Consider the following 23,332-nt stretch of genomic DNA (forward strand, 5'->3'; position numbering starts at 1 on the left):
AAGAAGAAGAAGAAGAAGAAGAAGAAAACTTAAGATTATTTTATTGGCACTATCTTTTAAAAACGTTTTTGAAAAAAAATAAATTTTTTTTAAAATTAATATGTTTTTGATGTCTTTAAATCATTTTAATGTACTAATTTCAAAAATGATTTTTAAAAAATAAAAAAATATTATTGATATACTTTTCGTATTTTGAAAAGTAACCGCAATTACACTCCCAAACACAAATATAAACATAAATTTAACATTTAAAATCACTTTTAAACAACTTATCAATACATAAATTCATTTTTAAACTTTTTAGATCTAGAATTTCAAATCTATATCTCTCAAATCCGACTATACAATTATTGGAATAAAGTTTTCAAAGATAAATTTTAGTTTTCATTATTTTATTTAAGAGTTTGAATTTCAAAATAGTAGATTGATTTTTTTTGTCCCATGTAAAAAAAATGGGCTTTTAAATTAAACTTCTAGGCTATTTCGTCCAACATGCATCAAGGCTTCCTTCCATCTTTAAGCCCATTCTTGTGAAGGGCAGTAATGAAAATAGTCAAACTATAAAGGGGTAAAATTGAACAAATAAAAAAGTTCCTTGTAAAACCCTAAACCCACAACACCTCCGCCTATATAAACCACAGCTAAAATCCTTCTCCTCCATCTCTTCACCAAGCCCCTGCAACTCCAATCTCACGTGTCAAGGTGCGCGCTTTCTCTACACTACTTTCAACCTCTCTCTTTCTTGTCTCACAGTTTGCACTGCATTTTCATTCTCTTTTGTATTAATTTTGAACTAATTGATGTAAATCTCTGCGTGTTTTGAGTGTTGAAGAGCACATATCGAAGGCTTGCAGGTGGTTTATTTCAAAAAATCTGTGAGCTCAAAGCTTGTGCAATATAATAAATCACCCATTAAAAAAAACCCTTTTGACAATATACTTGTTTGCTTGAGGATTTTTTGTGGGGCGATGCACATTTTTTTTATTCATTTGCTATTATTTTTTGAAAGTTATGTTTTTGTATGGATTTGGGTCATCTTTTTTATAAGAAATGAATGTTTCTGGATCTGGGTTTTTGCCTGTCTTTATGTTTGTTGGCTTTATCTCTTTGGAATTTTTTTTTTTTGGGTTCTGTAAAGCCAATTTGCAGAGCAAGGGTGTCGAAAATGGCACAACTTGCATTGAAGGTTGGCGATACTAATAGCAATTCTCCGTGCCTATCAAATCTTGATTTCATTTTGATTATGGCCTCGAACAAGTTGCTATATTGGTTATTCTTTTCTTTGTTCTTTTTTATTCTGTTTTGATGTTATAGTTGGTGTGGGAATCTAGTGTATGAAAATAGGCATTTAGGTATTGTTGCTAGTTTAGGCACTGAAATTCCTTTGTTCTTTTGATGTTTAATAGGGTTTGAATTGTGTGATTGAAGATGTCGAATCCGAAGGTTTTCTTTGACATTCTAATTGGCAAGATGAAAGCAGGGAGGATTGTGATGGAACTATTTGCTGATGCTACTCCGAAAACTGCTGAAAATTTCCGTGCTCTATGCACCGGGGAGAAAGGGATTGGAAATGCCGGGAAACCATTACACTACAAGGGTTCGACTTTCCATCGCATAATCCCAAACTTCATGTGTCAAGGTGGGGATTTTACTAGGGGTAATGGAACTGGAGGAGAATCAATCTATGGAGCAAAGTTTGCAGATGAGAACTTTAAGCTGAAGCATACAGGGCCTGGTGTTTTATCAATGGCAAATTCTGGACCGAACACTAATGGTTCCCAATTCTTCATTTGCACTGAGAAGACCTCATGGCTTGATGGGAAACATGTTGTTTTTGGGAAAGTTGTAGATGGCTATGGCGTTGTTCAGGAAATGGAGAAGGTAGGGTCCAATAGTGGGACGACAAAAGAAACTGTTATTGTTGAAGATTGTGGTCAAATAATAGAGAACTGAAGTGCATGATCAAGATAATGTCTTAGATGTATTTCAGATAATTAAGTGTTGCAAGCTTTATCTTTTGCAACCATGTAGTTTTTCATTTGAACTTGTAAAGCAATGCTCATCTTGTCATTTGCAACCTTAATCCCTGTTGTGTATATAAGAGTTCCGTTGCTGGGAAATATTAAATTCTTGCTTAAACAATTTTGACACAAACAGAAGGGATACAAAAATTTAACTTATTTGAATAAAACTTCGCAATCAAATATTAGGGATTGCAAATGCATTCAATCAACCACATTCAAATATCTTGTTATCCAAAACCCTGGATATACTTGGAAGTAACTTGCAAGAAAAAACCTCACCAATTTTGTTGATTATGGCAAAATCAGAAAGATGGCTGCCTCAAGAAGATACTGTTGTCTTTCTGCCTCTATAATTTCTTTAGCCTAGGTGTGCATATATAAATGATCAAAGCTAGGTTACACAAGTTCATATCCTGCTAAGAAAAAAGTGCCAGGCCGAAGTTCAAATCTTATTCTATTTCTTGGATGAGAGGCAATGTATTGTAACTCTATTTACTTAATTAAATCAACCAATCAATTCAAGCCACCTCATTATTCAATTCAAACCATAAATTCCATCAGTGTCTGGATACCATGGTTTGGAACTTGCAGGCAATGTTTGTTTTGTTGCCGATTAATGTTCTATGACCTGTTTTAGTGTTTGCAAAGTTGTTTATGGGCAATTTGCATAGAAAAGATTCTACTCAAGCTGCGTTGAACTGGATGACTGTTTTGAAGAGGTTTTAGGTTCATTTTCTCTTTAAGTTTAGCTAAGAGCAGTTGTAAGCCCCAAAACACCCTATAATAAGATCAAACAAGTCTAACTATATTTAGGTAAGTTTAGAGCTATCCATAGGTTCATCATTTACTTGAACAATCCAAAGATTCATTACAAGCTTCTTCTTGTAGATTACTAATGGCGACAATCTGCTAATTGTTGCACAAAATGGAAGCTCGGAGGCTTTAATTTTATTTCTTCCTACCTTTTTCTTGGTTTCTTGGTGAAGCAGAGAATCTACATGTCGAACTTTTATGAATGCTACTGCTCTGTTTCTTCCTTTTCTCTTTTCTTGGTACAATAGAGAATCCACTGGTCAAACTTGACACATAACTGCTCAAATCCTACCCCTCTATCACAATTCAAGAGCAGCTTTCGTTCCTTATGGTATTCTTTGATATGGGTTATTATACTCCATAGTACACCACTCTATCACTCAGAAGTCTGGCTTGATGTGTCAGCGTACTCTGTGAAGTTTTCTTTGCTTGCAAATCCTCTAGTTATGGAGTTATCCCCAATCATCTATTGTTCATATTAGCAGTTTAGCATAGAAGTTGTATCCTCACACACAGACAGAGCGAGCTTCTTTGCATGCATCGCTAGTATTTCCAATCGCATTCTTCAACGACATAAAAACTCAGACCTATTTTCAGATGTTGCTGCTTTATTTATGTATTACAATAGAGAGTACACAACTCAAATAACCTTAGGATCACTGCCCAGATCCCAACCCTAGCTCATACAGCTCGAGCCAAATGCCATCTCTTGGTGGACATATTTATTTTACTACAAATTATTTCTTTATAACATATATAGCTTATTTTCTTATTCTTCTATATATACTATTACGTACTACAGCTGATGAAGAAGCAACCTGGCCTGAAGAGTCAATCTCTGAAGTTGAAGTTGGTTGCAAATCCTTCTAGACAGCTGGTTATAGAAAAGCCATATATATGCTCTCTGACTTTATTCTGATATTAGCCTAGAATTACAGGGCCTTTTTTTTTTATTTCCTCTTTTTTCTTATTTTCGAAATTGAAAACTAATGGAACTAATAACGGGTGTCTGGTGTCAGCAACATCCTATGTACTTGACAAAATATCATCCAGAAAGACTTGATCGGCTAGCATGTCTTATGGCGGACAATCTTTCTGCAAGCCTGCAGAACAAAGTGCATAAATAGCTATAAATTACACTAATTAATTAAGAACTAATGATCACCAGAGGAACAGCAAAGCCAAGAAGCAAGTATCTTGCCCTTACTTAATGAGCTTTTCCTTATTAGCTTCCACTAGCTCTTTACCAATCTTCTCGAGATTGTCAAGGTTTTCTTTGCTCGAGTTGTCCATCGAGGCTTCGGCATATGTCAAGTTTTCAACCTGGTTAACATTCAAGGAAAATGTCAATCATTCATTCAAGCATTGCAACATCTTTGATCATGAATTTGGCAGCATCGAAAACACATGAACAATTGTAGCCCACTACCTGTGGAGCTTCATACGAAAAGGAAGGTGGGTTGTAAGTACCTGAATGCGGATATAGTTGTCTTCTAAACCAGAGAACTGAAAGAAACTGGATGTATATATTTCAACCATCTCATTCGATCCTGCCATCAAGACATCAGTCAATGGGCGAGATTGTTCAGGTCCAAAAAACCACTTGACGAGTCCCCATGCGGTGTCAGGGCTTCCAACCTCGAGCTTGTTAGTTCCTTTTGATGATCCAGTTCCAAGGGAAAGAACAAGAAGTTTACGAGCATTGATTTTCTTTTCTTTCATCGCCTCACATATAGCCAGAAAGGTCTGATAAAAACATTGTCAAAAGCAATTGACCATCTCCTTCAAATTCATTGAAGATAGATAATATACATTGAACAAGGTTACATAAACTGTGACTTACAGGATTGTTAACTGCAACGCCCCCATCAACCAGGTTGTATTCCCTGGAGGTTTTAAGAGTACGAGGAGGGTGACGATCAAATATACTCGCGCCATGACAAACCTGTTTGAGCTCGGTGGTAGTTGAAAAATAGCGAGGAGGAAGGAAAGTTGGTGCTGCAGACGACCCAAGACATACTTCTGATAGCTGAACATCCATTGACTTCTCATGCTTTGCCTGCATTTTTTCATCAGAAAGGATGATGGCATGTCATTATATACCCAGTTGCCTTTTGATTTTGACAAAAAAATTTAAAACACATCAAGCCATTATTGATTACTGTTACATTTTTCAAAGTATATATATATGGACAAATGATTAGCGGACAAGGCGATGTTGCCTGTTTAGGAATAGTGGAGAATTGACATGCACATCTAGTTGACATGACAAATCCATCATGGCTTGAACTTTAATTTAAATTAATTTTAATATTGAGTTAGTTAAATTAAAATGTTCTAATTGATTAATTTATAATTAAGTTGACGTGCTTAGCATAGTGAATTTTTAAAAAATATTTTTTTAAAGATAAAAATTAAAATAAAATCATTTTGGACACAAAATGACAATCAAATTAACCCAATGACCTCATATACACTACAAAATGGTATCATGAAATTACCAATTAGCGGTGTATTTTCTACAAAACGAGGATATTAAACGTTTTTTTTTTTTTTTTTTTTTAAATTACGTGTGAACAATCTACACAGAATTCCTCTGTTATTCAGTAGCATCGCCACAGCTTGCTCTTGACGAATAATTTTCCTATATTTTACCACAGAATCAAGAAGAATAACCTTTGATGTGCAGAAAACTGTTGGCTGTAGAAGCTTGATATCAAAAGAAGGAATTATCACATTAGTCAGACTCTCAGAGAGCATTGTCTCTTTCAATAATTTCTGGATTATGTCACGCAGAGGACCGCCATCATACCGGGGATACCACAACGTTAAGATAAGAGACCGGATGATATCTGGAAAGCTAGGCCTCATCAATTTGTCACCTGAGTTCTTGCCATTGTACCTGTTAACATGAGCTAACAAGTAAGTGTCAGTTTTTCCATCTGGAAATCAAATTAACAAACAAGTACTAACGTTTCGACGAACTGAAGAATTTGCTCCGACTCCTCAAGGTTAAACTTGGCATTGTGTTTTGCAGCATTTGGGATTTGGTTACTTTCTTTTAGCGTGGTAACCAATTCTCCCAGAAGAGTTCCAACGTCAGGCTCGGTTTTCTGAGGAAATATAACAGCAGCATTTTTATGATAGAAGTCGTTGATATCTTTTGCAGCAAACAAAGGTCGTTTCTGATCATTTGGTGCAGTAATCATAGCTGCCATAAGCCCTCCTGTGCTAGTCCCAGCAATGTAGTCAAAGTAATCTGCAATCCTCACATCCTTGTTCTCAGGATCCAACTCCTACGAAATTAGATAAATAAATTGACGTTGAATTAGTCTTCCATGTTTAACAATTATGATTTTGATGATTGCAGTGCTTTGTTGATCTACGACGAGAATAAGGCTAGCAACCAACCAACCTGGAGCTTTGATTCGAGAAAGGCAAGGACTGTGCCAGGAATGATGCCTCTCACTCCCCCACCATCAATACTAAGAATGGTGATAAGTGTTCGTTAAAGGAATTAACCAGACAAATCGCTCCACCAACTAAGAACGGCCATGCACCACCACCCATAGAATCAAGAAAGAGCTCTCAGGTTCAAGCCCTAGGTTGCTCATATGATGGCCACTGGAGGTTTACATGGTCGTTCACTTCAGGGCCCGTGGGATTAGTCGTGTTGCGCGCAAGCTAGCCCGGACACCCACGTTAATCTAAAAAAAAAGAAAGAGCTCTCAGTTACACTTGAGGTTCTAGCCCATTGGTCAACAGCAAAGCTTATCTTTGCGAAGGTCCTGGGTTCAAACCTCAAGAGTACCAGCCTGTCACCCCCGCGGTGCCTTACCTGCCTACTGGGCTTGCAGGATGTTCAGTAGGCCCTGGGATTAGTTGTGGTGCGCGTAAGCTGGCCCGGACACCCAGGGTCAAAAAAAAAAAAAAAAAAAAAGAGCTCTCAGGCAATTCGAAATTAGAGAGAGAAGTTAGAGAGAGATGCTCTCCTCCTGCCTGCAGCCGTTCTCTTGTTTCTAATTTCCAGTCACTGTTTTGCTCTTTGGCTCTACTGATTCTTGTCTTCTCGCCATTAATGGGGAACAAAAAGAACAGATCGGGTCCCTCCAAATACCAGATCAAGCGTCAAAAGTCTTTGGCTGCTTCCCATCTTGTGAATAATTCAGCTATTCTAGCTTTGGAAGCTCGGTCTTCTTCTGAAACTGTTCATGGAACAGTCCACCCAATTTCAAATTCAAATCTCAGCCCGCCTATGGTCTCTTCTCCTCAGTCTCCATGTTCTACTCAACATATCTCTTCTTCTTCTTCTCATGGTTCTGAGCCTCAACATCATGATGACTCTCCAAGCATCAAACATGTTTTTGTGGCCGACTGGTTGGAAGATGAAGATGCATATCCGGATGATGAGGCTTTGGAAACTAACTCAGTTGAGGAGGAGTATGCTGGGGGATTTAAATTCTTTATTTCACCAGTGAATGCGACTCCTCTCTTTCCAGTTGCTTCAGCTTCAGTGGCTCTACCACCTACTGTTCTTTCTCCGGCAAGTCCTCAGACAGTTGATTCCAAAATCAATCATTCTATCATTGCGTTGATTCCAAAATCTGCCAATACCTCATCTGCATCAGATTTTTGTCCAATCTCCTGCTGCAATGTTATTTACAAAGTCATTGCCAAGCTCCTTGCAGCAAGATTATCTCAAGCACTTGCGCCAATTATTAGTCCAATGCAGAATGCTTTCCTTGGAGGGCGTTTGATGACGGATAATATTCACCTTCTGCAAGAGCTCCTGCGTAATTATGGACGAAAGCGGACTTCTCCCCGCTGCATGATGAAGATCGATTTCAAGAAAGCTTTTGACTCGGTTCAGTGGCCCTTTCTTCGTCAGCTTCTTCTTCTGCTTGGGTTTCCAAGCCGGTTTGTCCATCTTATAATGCAATGTGTTGAGACTGCCTCTTATTCCGTTGCTGTTAATGGTAGCATCTATGGTTTTTTTCCGGGGAAAAATGGAGTTCGGCAAGGAGATCCTCTATCCCCCTACCTTTTTCTGGTTTGCATGGAATACTTCTCTCAAGAGGGGATATGCCTTCGGTGTCTTGCTTGTTCCAGCAATTGGTCTCTTTTGGTGAGATTTCAGGGCTGAAAATCAATGTCAGCAAATCTTCCATTTATTTGGAGGAGTTTCGGGCAGCATCAAACATTCTATCCTCGAGAACACTGGTTTTGCTGAAGGGTCTTTTCCCTTTCGTTACCTTGGCGTTCCTTTAAGCCCTCATCGTCTCCTCGCCAGCCAATTTTCCCCCCTTCTCCACAAGCTAGAGTCGGCTATCAATGGTTGGTTGGGGAGAAACCTTAGCTATGCTGGGCGAGCCGAGTTGCTCAAGTCTGTCCTCTACGGCATGGTTCAGTTTTGGCTGAATATTTTTTCTTTTCCTGAACTGGTGATCAAGCGCGTCACCAGTATCTGCCGTAATTTCTTATGGACTGGGAATACATTGCAGAGCAAATCTGCTCTTGTTAAATGGCATACTGTTTGTCTCCCCAAGTCTGAAGGAGGGTTGGGTTTCTTTGATTTCAAAGCTCGCAACAATAGTTTCCTTGCCAAGCTCATCTGGAATATCCACCTCAAGTCTGACTCTATTTGGATCAAATGGGTTCATCAATATTATCTGCAATCTTCCTCCATTTGGGACATCACAGCTCATTCCACCTCATCCCCTCTTTGGAAATCAACCATCCTTTTTCGCAACAGCTTATTTGATCTTTGTGGTGGCCTCCCTCAGTCTCTATCTTTGATGGCACTTTGGAATTCATCAAAAGGTGCATTTTCAGCCAATGCCTATGACTATTTAAGATTTCGCAGCTCCCAAGTTCACTGGAGAAGAGTTATTTGGGAGCCCTGGTCCCTGCCTCGATTCAGTTTCATCCTGTGGTTGGCAATCTTGGGTAGGCTTCGTACAAGAGATAGGCTTCATTTCCTCCAAACTGATTCAACTTGTCCTTTCTACCATGTGGATGATGAGTCTCATAATCACCTCTTCTTTGGTTGCCAATGGACTTCTCTTCTCTGGAATCGGATCAAGCAATGGCTGCATATCACCAGAAATATGTCTACATTGGACAGAGCTGTTAGGTCCCTATGTAAAAGTGGGAGCGGTGCCGTCGGCAGAATGAAACGTGTCTCTCTTGCAATAACAGTCTACATAATTTGGGAGGAGAGGAACAAGCGAATTTTTGATAGCTCCTGCTCTACCATTGCCTCCCTTTTCAGAAATTTTCAGACCCGGTTCTACACAGTCTTACACTTCCATGAGGATGACCACTTTTCTTTTCAATTTGGCTGATTCCGTGTTTCTCTTCCTCATATGTTATCTGGTTTATGCATGGCTTTACATGCAGTTTTGCGTCATCTAATGCTGGCTGCATTTCTTGCTTGGCTTTGCTCCATTGAATTTTTCAATGGAGGTTGGTTATTCGGAGCTAGCTGCTTTCTTCCAATCAGTTTCTGCTGGACTGGAATGTCTCGTTTCGGCTAGTCTCTACTTTGATAAAAGTTCTCTTTTGCTGCTGGGTCGGACTACTCCATTGATTGGTGCTTCCCTCTTTCATTTGTATGCTTGTTCAAGGAAGTATGTTCCCTTTGATTTTTTGGGTTGTCCAAGGGAGCCTGTTCCTTTGGTTTTCTTTTCTTCAAGCTTGGCATGCGTTTGGGCAGTTCAAGGGAGTCTGTTCCCGTTGATTTCTGTTCCAAGCATCCCGATCTTGCTTTTGTCTTAGTCAAGGGTCCTTGATCCTTTACTATTTGTTTTGCTGGTCTCCAGCTTCTTTTTGATCTATTCAATACTTACATTTGATCAAAAAAAAAAGAATGGTGATAAGTTCTTCATCCGATCCATTCACAAACATTGTATTGCCTACATTTTTTAAAAGTAAAATAAGAACACGTACAACAATAGCAACAAGATTAATACTTGTTAATGTCAATATTGAAGAAGTTATAGGATTTTTCAAACAAAAGATTTTAGTTAGGAATATTTGAAATGCTTGAGCATGCATGAATGCAAATTACACAAGTGCTCACTGCGGGTTGCCATCTAGAACTGAAACTTGAACTTGTTAGGAAGTGTATTTACGTAGCTGCCTCTTTACCACTTGAAGAGAAAGCACCAGCTCTTCTCCATCTTATATAGAAAAACCAAGGCTTATTTGTCAATGTGAAAAGCAGGAAATATTTACTCAAAAGGCGGAAGAATTCATATCTGAGGAGGGGACCAAAGCAAGTAGTTGATACCAATGATTTGTACTCATCTGGTATTGTCTTTCCTCCCACGATCAAGTTCGATCAATCTTTTCATTTGTAACCCTAGTAAGATAAGTAGGTCATGAAAAACAAAATATTTATAAAACCAAATCCAAAGATCGATTCAGCCTAAGACTCGGATCACAGATTAATGATCAAGCTTTGAGTTTTTTTTATTTTATTTATCAAAACGATGTAGTTTGATTCTTTTTAGTGACTTGACCTGAGCCGATCTCATGTCCGCTGATTATCAAATTGAGCAGGCCAGTCTTCTAAAAACATGCTAAACTCCGTGTAAGAGTGAGGATGTGAGTGGACCGCTGGAAGATTTATGGACATATAACAAATTAATAAATTCCAGCCCCATGAGATTGTTGACTTCTTGTCCAATCTTTGAGAATGGACCAGCTCTTCTCCGTCCTATATAGCAAAAGTAAGCGTGATTTATAAATGTGAACACAAGGAAATATTACTCGGGCGGAAAAATTAGGTAGTTCAATGCAATTCTCGTGTAGAAATGGGGATGAGAGTGGACCACAACAAGATTTAAGGACATTTTACAAATTAATTATAAGTACCACCCATATGATATTTTTGGCTACTTTGTACAGTTTTAGCTGTAAACTTTTTATGCATTTATATGAAGCCGGAAATATTGTTGAAAATTGAAGTTATGTTCTTGGCTTTGCTTCAGGAATGCTTGTTTCCGTAACCATTCTTTCGCTAAAATTTCAAGAAGATAGCTCCAGCATAACCCATCTTCCATGGAAGCTCCCTTGAATGTTGTAGTAAACTCAATCCAGAAGTCTGGCTTGATGTGTCAGTGTACTATTTATGTGAAGTTTTCTTTGCTTGCAAATCCTCTAGTTTTGGAGTTATCCCCAATGATCTATTGTTCATATTAGCAGTTTGGCATAGAAGTTTAATCCTCACACAGACAGCGAGTTCGATTAATATTTTCATTTGTAACCCCAATACAAATAACTAGGTCATACAATCAATATCTCTATACCAACAGCTTAATGTCCTCGATGAGTAGAAAACAAAGATGAGCAGGTTCAACATGATCACTAGTAATCATGGCCACTTCTTGAAAATCATACTCCAAAAACACTTTGTGGCGACCCCTATCCGAAGAAAGCACAACCCAAACCTAATAGTATTAAGCCCTGTAACAGTGCAACCATATTTGAATACCAAAAATAAATAAATAAATAAATCATATAAAAATAAATAAAAAAAAGAAAAAAAGTTATATATATATAATTAATGATTTTATGATTGTGATAGCATTGGAGAGAAGTTTGGACTCTTTCGGACTACAACTATGTTGATTATCTTCGTTGTTATGTAACACTTTATATTAGGTTCTTAAGCCTTTTTTGAGGCTTATATATAAAATTGATTTCAATTATTTGATTATGCTTAATACAATATAAGTTAAGATGAAGATATATTGAGTTTTATGCCTCAATTGTAGGATGAGTTGCCTTCGTTACTCATTATTTTGATTATTCTTACCTCTTATATGAGTATTTGTTTTTGCGTTGCAACTTATTTTTTAAAGTGCTTTTAATTATTACTTTAAAAACCATCAAAATGATATTTTAAGTATTTTTTTGTTGGTTTTAATATTTAGATTGTTGTTATTCATTTTTAGACCATCTAAAAAAATTACCAGAATGCCTAAAAAATTAGCAAAGATTGTTTAAGGAAGATAAAAATTAGATTTTACAAGTATATTTTCAACTAATAAAGATCCTATTGACAAAGAAAACTCAATTTGAGGAGTAAAATTCAAGTTTGTATGCTTAAAGACTCAATTGAATCTTTATTCAAATTTATATTTTTAAGGACTCAATCGAATCTTTTTCAAGGCTTAATCGAATTTATTGAGGGTTTAGCTACAAGAAAAATTACTTTTTTTGAAATCTATTTAGGCTCTAATTAGAAGAAATTAAAGTTTGGGGGTCAAATTGAAATTTTTAAAAGTTAATTTGGTCAAATCAAGGATTTAATTACATAAATTTTGAAGGTTGATGGGCAATTAAGGACCCAATTGAAAAAATAAAAAACCAAGGACCAACTTTTAAGACACATAAGACTTCAAAGCTTGAAATAATTGAAATCATGGGTTGAATTAAAGAAAATTAAATGTTTGAATGGTTAATTCGGGACCCAATTAAACAAATAAAAAGCCAAGGATTAAATTGTAATGGTGCTCAACTTTGTGTATTTTCTTCTTTGACAATTTTTGTTGATCAAGTAGGAACCTATGGGTTAATGAATGTAGAGTTTTTTTTTTTTTTTTTTTTTTTTTTTTTTTTTTTTATCACATCTGAGGCCATAATCACCATAATTTAATTAAGAAACACCCCCTATACAACCATATTTTCATGAAATTGAATGTTTACATCCCATTTTCTCTAACAATCTCGACAACATCTTATCCCCGATTAACCATCACTACATTTTTAGACTCTATGCTGATCGGTTTGACACTTTCAAATTAAGAAAGAATAGATTCAATTGAAAGACATACACCCCTCTACTAAGTTCAGGTAGTCTCAGTTAACATTGACTTCAGAGTTGCTCCAGCGAAGTCATGAAAGTGACCAACCCAGTCAACTTTAAGTGAGATACCCATTTGCACAAAACCACCAAACTTTTTCATGTTCTTTGTCGCACGTATGTAGCGTTGAGACGATCATCCTCAATGTGGAAAACTATTGGGAAATGGAAAGAGGGAATGAGAGTTACCACCTAGTTTTTTTGTTACTAGGAACCCTTATTGATCTCAGAGATCGGGTATAAGGACTGATTGCATATAAAAAAGGTATCAGCACCCCTCATACGCCTTACCTAAGGTAAATTGTATTATTTTAAATGTCCGATATAAACTAAGGTATTGCTATGTTTTTTTTAACTGTTGGTTTATCTTAAGGTTTAAGACAAGTCATCTTAGTAAAGAGATCTTTATCTTATCAAGTAAAAACCTAATCGTTCTAATGTCAAAATATAAAACTACCCTTTTATTTAATATCAGGAATACATCTTACGAATAAGTTTGTAATCTCTAATACTAAAAGAAAACAAAACAAAATTTTTTTTTTAGTTTTTTTGAAATATGAGCCAGTTCTTATGGCTTTAATAAATTGGTTATTAAAGCCCAAAATGCATGCCAATACATACTTTTGAATTTTTTTGTATGAAAACATGATATGAATTTTTTTATATTTCAAAGAGACTTGGTCGTATGCTTGAAAAGAAGACAAAATTTTTTTTATTGTTTTTTAAGATTTTTTTTAGCAACATTTCAAAGAATCCAGGCTATTTGAATACTAGATTTGTATCTTTACAGTATAAAAATATAAACCAATATTAAAAAAAAATTCATAGAGAACTTTGTGAGAAAATCATAAATCTTTTGAAAAGATTTTTTTTTATTTTTTCATAATTTTTTGTTTTTTAATTAATATATTATATATATTATTATTAAATTATAATAATATATGGGGATGGGCCTGACCTAATTATATGGGCTGAGCCCATCTTGGCTGGGCTAAGATCAACCCAAAAAATATGGGCCAACATAAGCCCATAAAAGGGGTTAGGAAGATGTCGGCCCAACAGATCATTTTTTTTTTATGGGATTGGGCCTGACTCGACCAAACATTTTGGTTTGGGTCGGCACTGGTCTGACCTAGTAAACAATGGAGAACTCTCCATTGTTCACATGCAACGTGGATATTAAAGGAGGGAGAGTAGAAGAAGAAGAAGAAGAAGAAGGAAAGTCTGACCTGATGGTGGCTTCACAGTGGTGCTAGTGGCGGGGATGAGGAAAGGAGGCGATGGTTCCAGGTGGTAGTTGGGAGAAAGATGGTGGTTGCTACTGCGAATTTTTCTTCTCTATATAGGGGCACAAGATTTCTCTCTCTCTTTCTTCTTCTTCTTCTTCTGTTCTTTTTTGTTCTTTTTTTTGTTCTTGTTTGTTTTCTTCTCTCATTCTTGTCTCTCTTGTTCTTTCTTCTTTTCTATATTTTTTTATGTTTCTCTCCTCTTCTCTTGTTTCTTTTTTTTTTCTTCCTTTTACGTCCCCTTACACCTCTTGTTAAAGGGGTTTATTTATAAAGGAAAGAGAGGGAGAGAGTCACCCCACCCCTGTGCAGTCTCACTAAATGAGTAGGGTGGTTAGGGAGCCCCAAGGCCACCCGCAAGGCTTGTCCCCTATATTTTTCTCATCATGGTAGGCCATGAGAGGGTTGTGAGTTATGTTGGTTTTTTGGGTATTTGGGATAGAGAGAGACACACACTGCAAAAGAGGGGAAGAATGTTTGCAATGCATCTAAAGGAAGAAGATGACAAACACTATCATTAAAACGACACTGTTTTCAGCCATGTTTTGTTTTTAAGGAATAATGAATGAAACTATGTTGTTTTTCCGTTTCATTTAAAATGAAAAGGCACCAAAATGTTTATATTTCTAAAGTAGTCCTCGATTTTTGATTTATTTAATCAAGTCCTTAATTGAATTTTGATTTTAAGAATCAATTCAATTTAATCCCTGTCAAATTCAAATACCGACCCTAAAATTGGTCACCTTTTAAACTTTGGTCCTTGGTTTTGAATTTGTGTATTTTTACCCTCAATTGATCAACACACTTTTAACTTCTTCCATTTGGCCCCAGATTCAGTCAATTTCGGCTCCTATATTTATGTGTCTTTTTCTAGTTTGGTCTTTGATTTTAGATTTCTTTTATCAAGTCCCAAATCCCCATCAAACTTTAATATTTATGCAATTAAGCCTCTGATTTGACCAAATTAACTCTTAAAAATTTGAATTTGACCCCTAAACTTTAATTTATGCTAATTAAAATCTAAATTGACTTACAAAATCAATTTTCTTATAGTTAAACCCTCCATAAATTCAATTAAACTTTCCACAAAATTCGATTGGATCTTTAAACATGGTCAAACTTTAAATTTCGATGGTCAAACTTCAATCTCTATATTTTTGAACTTCCTAAACCAATCTTTAACCATTTTCTAGGCGCTCTGGTATCCTCTTGTCACTGATATATATTTTTTCATTTTCTTCCTAAACCAATCTTTGACCATCAATAAAAAATATATTGCCAAACTTCAACCTCTATATTTTTGAACTTCCTAAACCAATATTTGACCATTTTTTGGGCGCTTTGGTATCCTCTTCTCACTAATATATATTTTTTCATTTTCTTCCAACAATTTTTTCTTTTTTTCTCTTCTTTGTGCATGGACTAAAAAATGAGTAACAACATTTGTCTCACTAAAAAAAGCTCTTAGAAGATTCTCATTAAAGGGTGAAACACTTCACCTTAACCTCTAAGTTTGTTACAAAACTAAATTCAGAACCATTGACCCTGTGATAAAACCAACCTAGTTTGTGGTTTGTTAGACCCTTAACAAACTCATCTGAAAGCTTTAATTTAGCCTATAAAAAGAGAGGTAATTGGAGGAGAAGAAGAGAAGGAAAAGAAAAGGGAAAAGAAATTTGGTTGAGGTTTAAGTGATCCAATCAAGTTCATAATCTTAGGAAAGGATTCAGTTTTTTTTTGTTGGGTTTGGATGTAAGGAAAAGTAAGGCACCATTAGAAATCCATTCCTATTTGAAGATTTTAAGTGTGGTAGGTATATTCTTGCAAACCTTGAAAGTAAAGCCCATAAGGCTTGCTAGATTGATCTTTATTGTTTAAAAGTAATGTTTTGAAAGTGTTGATATGGTGATGATTTCCTTAATATGTTGAGTTTACATTTGAGTTTGATTTGAAATTGGCCAAATATGGCAGCAAGGTTATGATGTTCTTATATTTTAGTTAATGCATGTTTCTGGATTTTTGAGTTTTGTTTGGTTCTTGTTGAAGGTTTAGAGAAACATTTTGAATTCAAATTACCTGAATATATAGGCTGATTTACGTTGGTAGTTTTGAAAAATAGAATTTGATGTATATTTATCATAATTTATTGTTGTTTGTTACTTCTTTTAACTTAAGTATACTTGGTTTTGATATCTGTCTTGTTGTAACTAAAAAAAATAGGTTTTAAACGATCATTCTAGGTAGAGGTAGTTGGCTAGGTTTCTGGGTTTGATTTTCTAAGTTTAAGGTAGTGTTCTTTGTGTTCTTGAAAAACCATTATTTTAATCCCTTGATTTGAACCATTTTAGGGTCCATTTCTTGACACATAAAACTTCTTTATGCATAATTAACAAATAATCTAGTGTTCATTGTCATCAACAACATGTTTTTAAATGGTTTTTAATCTTAGGGTTTCAATTTTGAATCAAAACTATTTTTTTTTCAAAATCATGACGTTTGAGTAATAATTGAAGCAAACTGACCATTGATTCTTAATTTATGTTTGATTGCGAATAAAACCTTGCCTTTCATTGCTTGAAATCTAGTCTGGTTTGATGATCATATTATTGCGATTAAATTTGAATGTTATTTGTGTTCTTCATTTTGTTTTGTGTTTGATCTGTTTTTCCAAGAAAAAATTGAGTTTTTTATGTTTTTTCTATGTTTAATTTGTTTTAGTTTTGTTTTATTTTTTATTTTGGTTTGTTTTTGGGTCAACCCAATCAGGTCAACCCGGTCAAGTCAAAACCAAATCAGTCCCTTATACCCTGTTTTGTTTGCCATTCTTTTTTGTAAAGTTTTTTTTTTTGTTTAATTATGTGTTTGGCAAACACCCCTTAGGCCTATTTTGGGAAGTTTTTATTTTAAGAAAAGATAGGTTTTTTGCCAAACATGTCTTTATGAAAAAAACAAAAAGATAATAAAATAAAAAAGATAATAATAAAAATATAGTAATGTAAAAATATATTTTTGCGTGTTACATATGCCCAAGGCTCTAAAAATAATAATAACTTGCTTAAAAAATAAAATACATGAAGTGTTTTAGTATTTTTTATACAAAATTCAAAAATATATATATTTGCATGCATTTTGGATTTAATAATTAGTTTATTGAATCTATGAGAAATTGGCCAATATTTTCATAACTCATAAAAATTTAATTCATGAGATTTAATGATCAATGTTTTGGTATAAATATTGGACCTACAAGTAGACTGATATTTAAATACTAGGAATTAACTAAAAAATTCTTAGAATTGTCGCATTGTGTGGTGTCGCGACGATCATCCACTCTAGGTAAAGTATCTGGCAAATATAGGAAGACAAGGAATTCTTGTCTTTTATTTGTGAAAAGAGGGAATGAGAGTCTCCACCTAGTATTTTGGTTACAAGGAACCCTAACTGGTCTCAGAGATCGGGTACGGGGACTAGTTGCGTAAAGAAAATGTATTAACAACACAAATACACCCTACCTAAGGTAAGCTACATTGTTTGATTGTCTGATAAAAAGCTAAGGTGTTATTGTATTTTTAATTGTTGGTCCATCTAAAGTTTAAGAAAAGTCCTCATCAATAAGGAGGTCCTTATCTTATTGGGTAAAAATATAACCATTCTAATATCTATAAAAAAAAACTATTTTTTTTAATATCATGAATACATTTTACGTATAAATTTGTAATCCTAAATATTAAAACGAAACAAAAATTTTTTTGGGTTTTTTTTAAATATTAGCCTAGTTCTCATTGCTTTAATAAACTTGTTATTACAGCCAAAATACATGATAAAATATATTTTTGAATTTTTATGGTATGAAAATAAGATATGATTTTTTTAGAGACTTGGTCGTATTCAAGAAAGCAAGATATTTTTTTTTGTTTTTATAATTTTATTTTTGCAACATTTTAGAGAAAGCCGGGTATTTTAATACCTGATCTGTACCTTTATGGTGTAAAAATACAAAGCAAAAGTTTGATAGAAAAATACGCGAGAAAGTCACATATTTTTTTTGAAAAGGTTTTTTGGGCTCGGTCGATGCTGTCCAGCCCAGTAAATAGTGGAGAGTGAATTCACTCTTCATTGTTCACTTGCAGAACAGTGGAGGGCGCCCAAGACAGAAGGTGAAGATGAAGGAGGAGAGGGGCGGCGGTGCTGGTGGCAGAATGAAGGTGGTCGCTGCGGTGGTTCTTCTTCTTCTCTCTTATGCTTCTCCCCTGGTTTTCTTTCTCTCTTCCTTCTCTGTTTCTTCTTTTGTTTTTGCTGTTGTTGATGGTAGTTGTTTGTGAACTGCAGACGACAGGTGATGATTCACAGCAAAGAACAGTTCTTCTTCCCCTCTTTGGTCCCTGTTTCTTCCTCTATTTTGTTTTAAAAAATCTTTTTTCTCTTCTCCAAACTCCTATGTTCCTCTCTTCTTTCTCTATTTTTCATCCTTTCCCTCTCTTTTTCCGCTATATTTCTGCCCCCCTCTTGCTCCTCTCTCTTCTTTGGTCTTTGTCCAGTCATGGCACAAGGGTAGTAGGGTGGCCGGACAGTTGCCTGCAGGGCTTGTCCCCTCTGTTTTTTCATTTGGTGGCTGGTGAGGGGTGTGGTTTTTGTCAGGGTTTGAGCAAGTGGAGAGAAAGAGAGAAGGCGGGAAGAAAAGAATAAAAAAGCTTCTTCTCCCTTGCATCTGTGTTTGCAAGGGAAAAAGAAGCAGCATAGTGCCGTTCAAAACAACACCGTGTTGTGTTCCATTCTTTTATTCCTTTTTTTTTTGTTGGGAAAAAAATGAATTTGGAGAATAACCAAAAAATGGATTATGACAAGAATTATTCTGAATAATTATTAATTTTAATTGAGAATATTTTTCGTCAAAACACACAAGTTGGGCAAGACCCTTCCACCTTCCAAGATAGGTGAACCCTGTCAGGGCACCTATATAGACCCTTTCCATAAGAACTTATTTGGATACACAAGCCCATAATAAATTCAAAATGCCAGATTTACTCGCCATAATAAATCTTTATCCTGAGCTATAGACAAACTACTCGTTATGAACTCATTAAAATCTTTAAATCACATTCAAACAATACAATGAAGCTTATCTCAGGTAGGGTTCGCTAGAGATGCTAATACCTTCCCTTGCCACAACTAAGACAACTCCTAAACCCCCTGACATTGCGCGCTCACGTTCGATATTGATGTCAAAAATAAAAAAATCTAGAAAAAATCATTATGATATATTTGCAATTCAAAGTACTTTTAAAAAGTACTTTGCACCACAACACTTAACAAACAATCTATATTAATTTATGCTTGGTTCATCCTACTATAATCAACATATAATGTTGTTATTGTACATATTTATGATACCATAAAAAATACAGCTCACTTCAAATCCTCACTCAAACATGTTCAATAACACAAACACAAGAAAATTCACTCAAAAAAGAAAAGAAAAAAAAAGGCACGGCACAAGAAGACTCTTTCTAGGAAACTCAAGGAGAGCCTTGTGTCCTAGTTACTCGAGGATTACATGAATTTATATCACTCCACACAACTCACAAACAAGCCTAGCTAGAAGTGCTAATCTCGAAGGCTAAAGTTGATTGCAAAACCCTCTTGTTTTCGAGCTATGCTCATTGACCTTATGCTGATACTAGCACTTCAGTTTTATTTTATAAATCCGAAGGTAGGAAAAACTTTAGAGAGGGCGAGGGCGAGGGCGAGGGCGAACCTTCTTTATATCTACCAATTTTTTCGCGAAGCTGCACAACATGAAAGCAGAGGTAGCAATAAATATACTATGAAGAAGCTTGTATCGGTGCTATAGAAATAAATTTAGATAAATTATTAAATGTTATTCAGTACTCTGTAAGTATGTCTTCATTCTTTTCCACCAGATCTTGACCAATCTTCGTGAGACATTTTAGATTTTCTTCACGTGAGTCGTCGAACGCGGCTTCAACAGAACTTAGGTCAGCCTGATTGCAGTCATTTGACCATAAAATATAGAGTTCCATTAGTATAACTTTCGAATTATGACTTTTGACTTCAAATCGTAATTCAAAAATTTTTTTTTTATAAAAAATTAATGGTAAAAATAAATTTGATTTTTATTCATGATATATATAAAAAAATCAATGTCTCATCAGTTTGGAAACATTTATTTTGTTCAGATAAGTTTTAAGAAAATCTTTGAAAGTATTTTACTTTCTCGTCCCTCTATAGATGGAAAACTCTGCCAAAATTCATGCCATGGAGAAAAATAATTGATATAAAATGCTTATTTAAGGAAATTTCAATTTACAGAAACAGTAAGTTTCAATTTACTGTTTCTGTAAAAATAATATTTAATAAAAAAATGTACTAAGTAATTTTGTATATCATCACACGTCGAGATTATAAGAAATAAGTTTTAAAAATACCAATTTTATATTTAAAAAATAATAATTGAAAAAACAATTAAATCGTATTTACAAACTTAGAATTGTTCTGTATCCTAAATTCAAGTGAATGGTACCTGGATACGAATATAGTTATCTTTTAATCCACGTGATTGAAAGATGCTGGACATGTAAATCTCAATCATTTCATCTGCTGAAGTCATGAGAATATCAAGCAATGGATTGGACTTGTCATTCTTCCATATCCATTTAAGGATGCCCCACTTGCTAGGATCTCCAACCTCTAGCTTATCCTTTCCATTTTGTTCCCCAGTTCCAAGGGACAGAAGAAGAATCTTACTGTAATCGACCTTTCTCTCCTTGATCACCTCACATAAGGCTAGCAAAGACTGGTAAACGATATGGGATTCAGTACTAACATTCCATTTTTTTTCCCATTTCTTTAAACAAATAAAAGATTAAGTTATGAATGGATTTAAAAACATAGGAATTATACACACACACACACACACAGACTAGAGGATTAATTAATTAGTTTTAATAAACTACAAGGATTAAGTTATAATTAACTCATCCAAAACCCCTAAAGAAGTGTATTACTGTTCACTTTTATCTATAAGTCAATTTTTTGTTCATACTCCTAAACGATATGGGATTCTGTACTCACATGTCTAATTCAACACGAATGCCTTGTTTTATTATAGGGTTATAGCAACTTACAGGATTATTGGCTGCAACACCACCATCAACTAAGTGGAATTCCTTGGCGCTGGCTGTCAAAAGATGAGGGGGGAAGAAATATGGTGCTGCTGACGTCGCAATACAAACTTCTGACAGTAGAGGATTCATTGAGTCGTCCCTTTTTGCCTATAATTTATTCATTAAAAAAGAATATGAGATAACCTTTCGATAAATATGTTAAAAAAACTGGTATGAAATCATTAGAAATTCAAGAAAAAGAATGACCTTCAAGGTAGAGAAGATGATAGGCCGAAAACGCTTGATGTCAAAAGTGGGAATTATCACATTAGTAATAGTCTCACTGATTCGAGGTTCCTTTCGTAAGCATTCTTTGATGGTCTCCTTCAGATTGTCACTATCATATTTTGGTTCTAGGAAATGCATAACCTTTTCACGGATTGTTTGAGGAATTTGATGCCAACTTATAAAGCGCCTCAAAGAAATTATCCAAAATGTTGCTGCTGCTGTTGTTGTTGCTGTTGCTGCTGCTGCTGTTGTTGCTGCTGATGGATTTGCTTATGCTGCTCATACTATAGATTATCACAAGATAATTCATTTAGTGTGTTTGTCTAAACGACCAACCGCGTTTCAAATTGTCATTCTAGGCAAACAGGCGCTTAGTTACATATTCATGCAAATGACTATTGAATGTTTCTAGAGAAAAGACTTTTTATAGGGATATTGTTTAAGAGGGAAAAAAAATAAAATCATCTCATGTATTTCACTTACATGTCCTTCATAACATCAGTAAATCTTGCATTGTCGGACTTCGTCTTTGCTACTTCACCATGGCTGTTTTCATCAGTAGATTTTTTTTTAAAGATATTCTTACTGTGATCCATATAAAAACCAATAATTTTTTTTGCAGATAACAAAGGTCCTTTTCCATCTTCTGAAGCAGTAAGCATAGCTGTGATGAGGCCTCCTGTGCTTGTCCCAGCAATGAAGTCAAAATAGTCTGCGATCCTTACATTCTTATTATTCTCCAACCCCTATATCAACAGAAATAAAGTCATTTTCTAGCAATAGAGATTATGATGAATGCTACTTTTTAAAGTCATATATATATAGTGTGCATGAACATTATAATATATCTAGTCCAACAGTTGAGCACGAAGTGAGTGTCTTCGGATAATATTCAAAGACGTTAAAAACCTCACCTATACCATGTAAAAATCATGTGACTTACAAATGCATTATTATATCCCTCATACACAAAACATAGACACACAAACACATGAGTGCATGTGTATAAGCATTGAGCTACAAAACCTGGAGTATTGATTCGAGATAGCCAAGAACTTCGCTAGGAATGATGCCTCTCACTCCTCCACCGTCAATGCTAAGGATTGTGATAACTCCTTCATTAGGATCTGGTTGAATTGCACATTCGCTCCCTAAAATATACCAAGATTGTAATAAAACAGCAGTATCAGCAATATATTAATAATATGTAGGGTCGAATATGTTTTAATACATAGGTTTTGCTACCAAATATGTTATAGAAAGGAGAACATATGAAAATCTTAAGCATCAATTGAAAGCTTTGGTACTCACCCATAGTATGAAGATTAAACGGGAATTATTTTGATTGGTTAGTGGTTACTAGAACTGGAGGAGAAAGACCGATGCTACCGCTTTTTATACCAAACAAATAGAAAAAAGGTAATCCATTGATGGGACAAGATGAGATATTTTAACAAAAAAAAGAAAAGTTCAAAGACAAGTGGACCTACAAAGGTGCTTCATGAGTACCATGTCCATACTGATCAATACATTTTGGTTGATTGGTGAACATATTTTCTTTCCTTTTCCTTTCTCTTTTTCCTTTTACAAAAGACAGGTTTCAACTACCTGAAACTCAACGAATACATGTACTCCACACAATACTAACGCAGGTGAAGCTACGGAAACCTATCGTAGGTTTATTCTGCTTCTGTCAAAAATGTCTTTCAACAAAAACCTCACAAAGAAATTGAGACTTGGGTGCTAGCTAGATTTGTTTTTGGTAATAGTCGAAAATTTTATTAATAAAATGACTATAAAAATAATAGCCTAACTTACATTGATTGATGAATAAATAATATTGGAGCTTTTATAAAATTAAGTCTATAACTCTAACAACCCAACATCATGTCAATGTAATCCACCACCTCTGTTAGGTCTCTCAGG

General features: G+C 35.1%; 4 protein-coding genes and 1 non-coding gene across 5 annotated transcripts; 2 read left to right on the forward strand and 3 right to left on the reverse strand.

The window, feature by feature from the left end:
• The first annotated feature begins 590 nt into the window (after positions 1 to 590).
• Positions 591 to 2,083, forward strand: LOC118040984 (peptidyl-prolyl cis-trans isomerase CYP19-3). Its single transcript, XM_035048073.2, has 2 exons — positions 591 to 702; positions 1,407 to 2,083. The coding sequence occupies exon 2, from the start codon at positions 1,429 to 1,431 to the stop codon at positions 1,951 to 1,953; it is 525 nt and encodes a 174-aa protein (XP_034903964.1). The 5' UTR covers positions 591 to 702; positions 1,407 to 1,428; the 3' UTR covers positions 1,954 to 2,083.
• On the forward strand, positions 1,149 to 1,268 carry LOC118041002 (small nucleolar RNA snoR86). The gene has a single exon (XR_004686234.1). It is a non-coding gene; the product is annotated as a small nucleolar RNA snoR86 (small nucleolar RNA).
• An 866-nt stretch (positions 2,084 to 2,949) lies between the features above and the next one.
• LOC118040980 (patatin-like protein 1) lies at positions 2,950 to 9,985 on the reverse strand. The gene is made up of 9 exons (XM_073406563.1): positions 9,919 to 9,985; positions 9,702 to 9,751; positions 6,253 to 6,324; positions 5,811 to 6,133; positions 5,514 to 5,739; positions 4,681 to 4,896; positions 4,308 to 4,583; positions 4,045 to 4,160; positions 2,950 to 3,940 (listed from the first exon to the last, which is right to left on the reverse strand). The coding sequence occupies exons 1-9, from the start codon at positions 9,929 to 9,931 to the stop codon at positions 3,883 to 3,885; spliced, it is 1,350 nt and encodes a 449-aa protein (XP_073262664.1). The 5' UTR covers positions 9,932 to 9,985; the 3' UTR covers positions 2,950 to 3,882.
• Positions 9,986 to 19,339: 9,354 nt separating this feature from the next.
• LOC118040991 (patatin-like protein 2) lies at positions 19,340 to 22,797 on the reverse strand. Its single transcript, XM_035048083.2, has 8 exons — positions 22,718 to 22,797; positions 22,433 to 22,557; positions 21,890 to 22,152; positions 21,386 to 21,690; positions 21,140 to 21,286; positions 20,536 to 20,808; positions 19,884 to 19,996; positions 19,340 to 19,780 (listed from the first exon to the last, which is right to left on the reverse strand). Exons 4-8 carry the CDS (start codon positions 21,542 to 21,544, stop codon positions 19,717 to 19,719), a joined length of 756 nt encoding a protein of 251 aa, XP_034903974.1. The 5' UTR covers positions 21,545 to 21,690; positions 21,890 to 22,152; positions 22,433 to 22,557; positions 22,718 to 22,797; the 3' UTR covers positions 19,340 to 19,716.
• LOC140954192 (patatin-2-Kuras 1-like) lies at positions 21,886 to 22,721 on the reverse strand. Its single transcript, XM_073406564.1, has 3 exons — positions 22,718 to 22,721; positions 22,433 to 22,557; positions 21,886 to 22,152 (listed from the first exon to the last, which is right to left on the reverse strand). Exons 1-3 carry the CDS (start codon positions 22,719 to 22,721, stop codon positions 21,886 to 21,888), a joined length of 396 nt encoding a protein of 131 aa, XP_073262665.1.
• Positions 22,798 to 23,332: the final 535 nt, after the last annotated feature.

The sequence above is a fragment of the Populus alba genome, chromosome 19 (assembly GCF_005239225.2).
Source record: "Populus alba chromosome 19, ASM523922v2, whole genome shotgun sequence".
In the NCBI taxonomy this organism is placed as follows: Eukaryota; Viridiplantae; Streptophyta; class Magnoliopsida; order Malpighiales; family Salicaceae; genus Populus; species Populus alba.

Bases quoted from the DNA above. Each gene is read 5' to 3' on its own strand.
- LOC118040984 (XM_035048073.2), top strand. From the start codon at position 1,429: ATGTCGAATCCGAAGGTTTTCTTTGACATTCTAATTGGCAAGATGAAA.
- LOC118040980 (XM_073406563.1), bottom strand. The intron at 6,325-9,701 runs TTTTTTTTGATC...ATCACCATTCTT, and splicing joins AAGAACTTATCACCATTCTT to AGTATTGATGGTGGGGGAGT. The intron at 4,584-4,680 runs GTAAGTCACAGT...TGTTTTTATCAG, and splicing joins GCGTTGCAGTTAACAATCCT to ACCTTTCTGGCTATATGTGA.
- LOC118040991 (XM_035048083.2), bottom strand. From the start codon at position 21,544: ATGCATTTCCTAGAACCAAAATATGATAGTGACAATCTGAAGGAGACC. The intron at 21,287-21,385 runs GTCATTCTTTTT...AATAAATTATAG, and splicing joins TCATCTTCTCTACCTTGAAG to GCAAAAAGGGACGACTCAAT. The intron at 19,997-20,535 runs GTACCATTCACT...GACTGCAATCAG, and splicing joins ATAACTATATTCGTATCCAG to GCTGACCTAAGTTCTGTTGA.
- LOC140954192 (XM_073406564.1), bottom strand. The intron at 22,153-22,432 runs GTTTTGTAGCTC...CTGTTGATATAG, and splicing joins ATCTCGAATCAATACTCCAG to GGGTTGGAGAATAATAAGAA.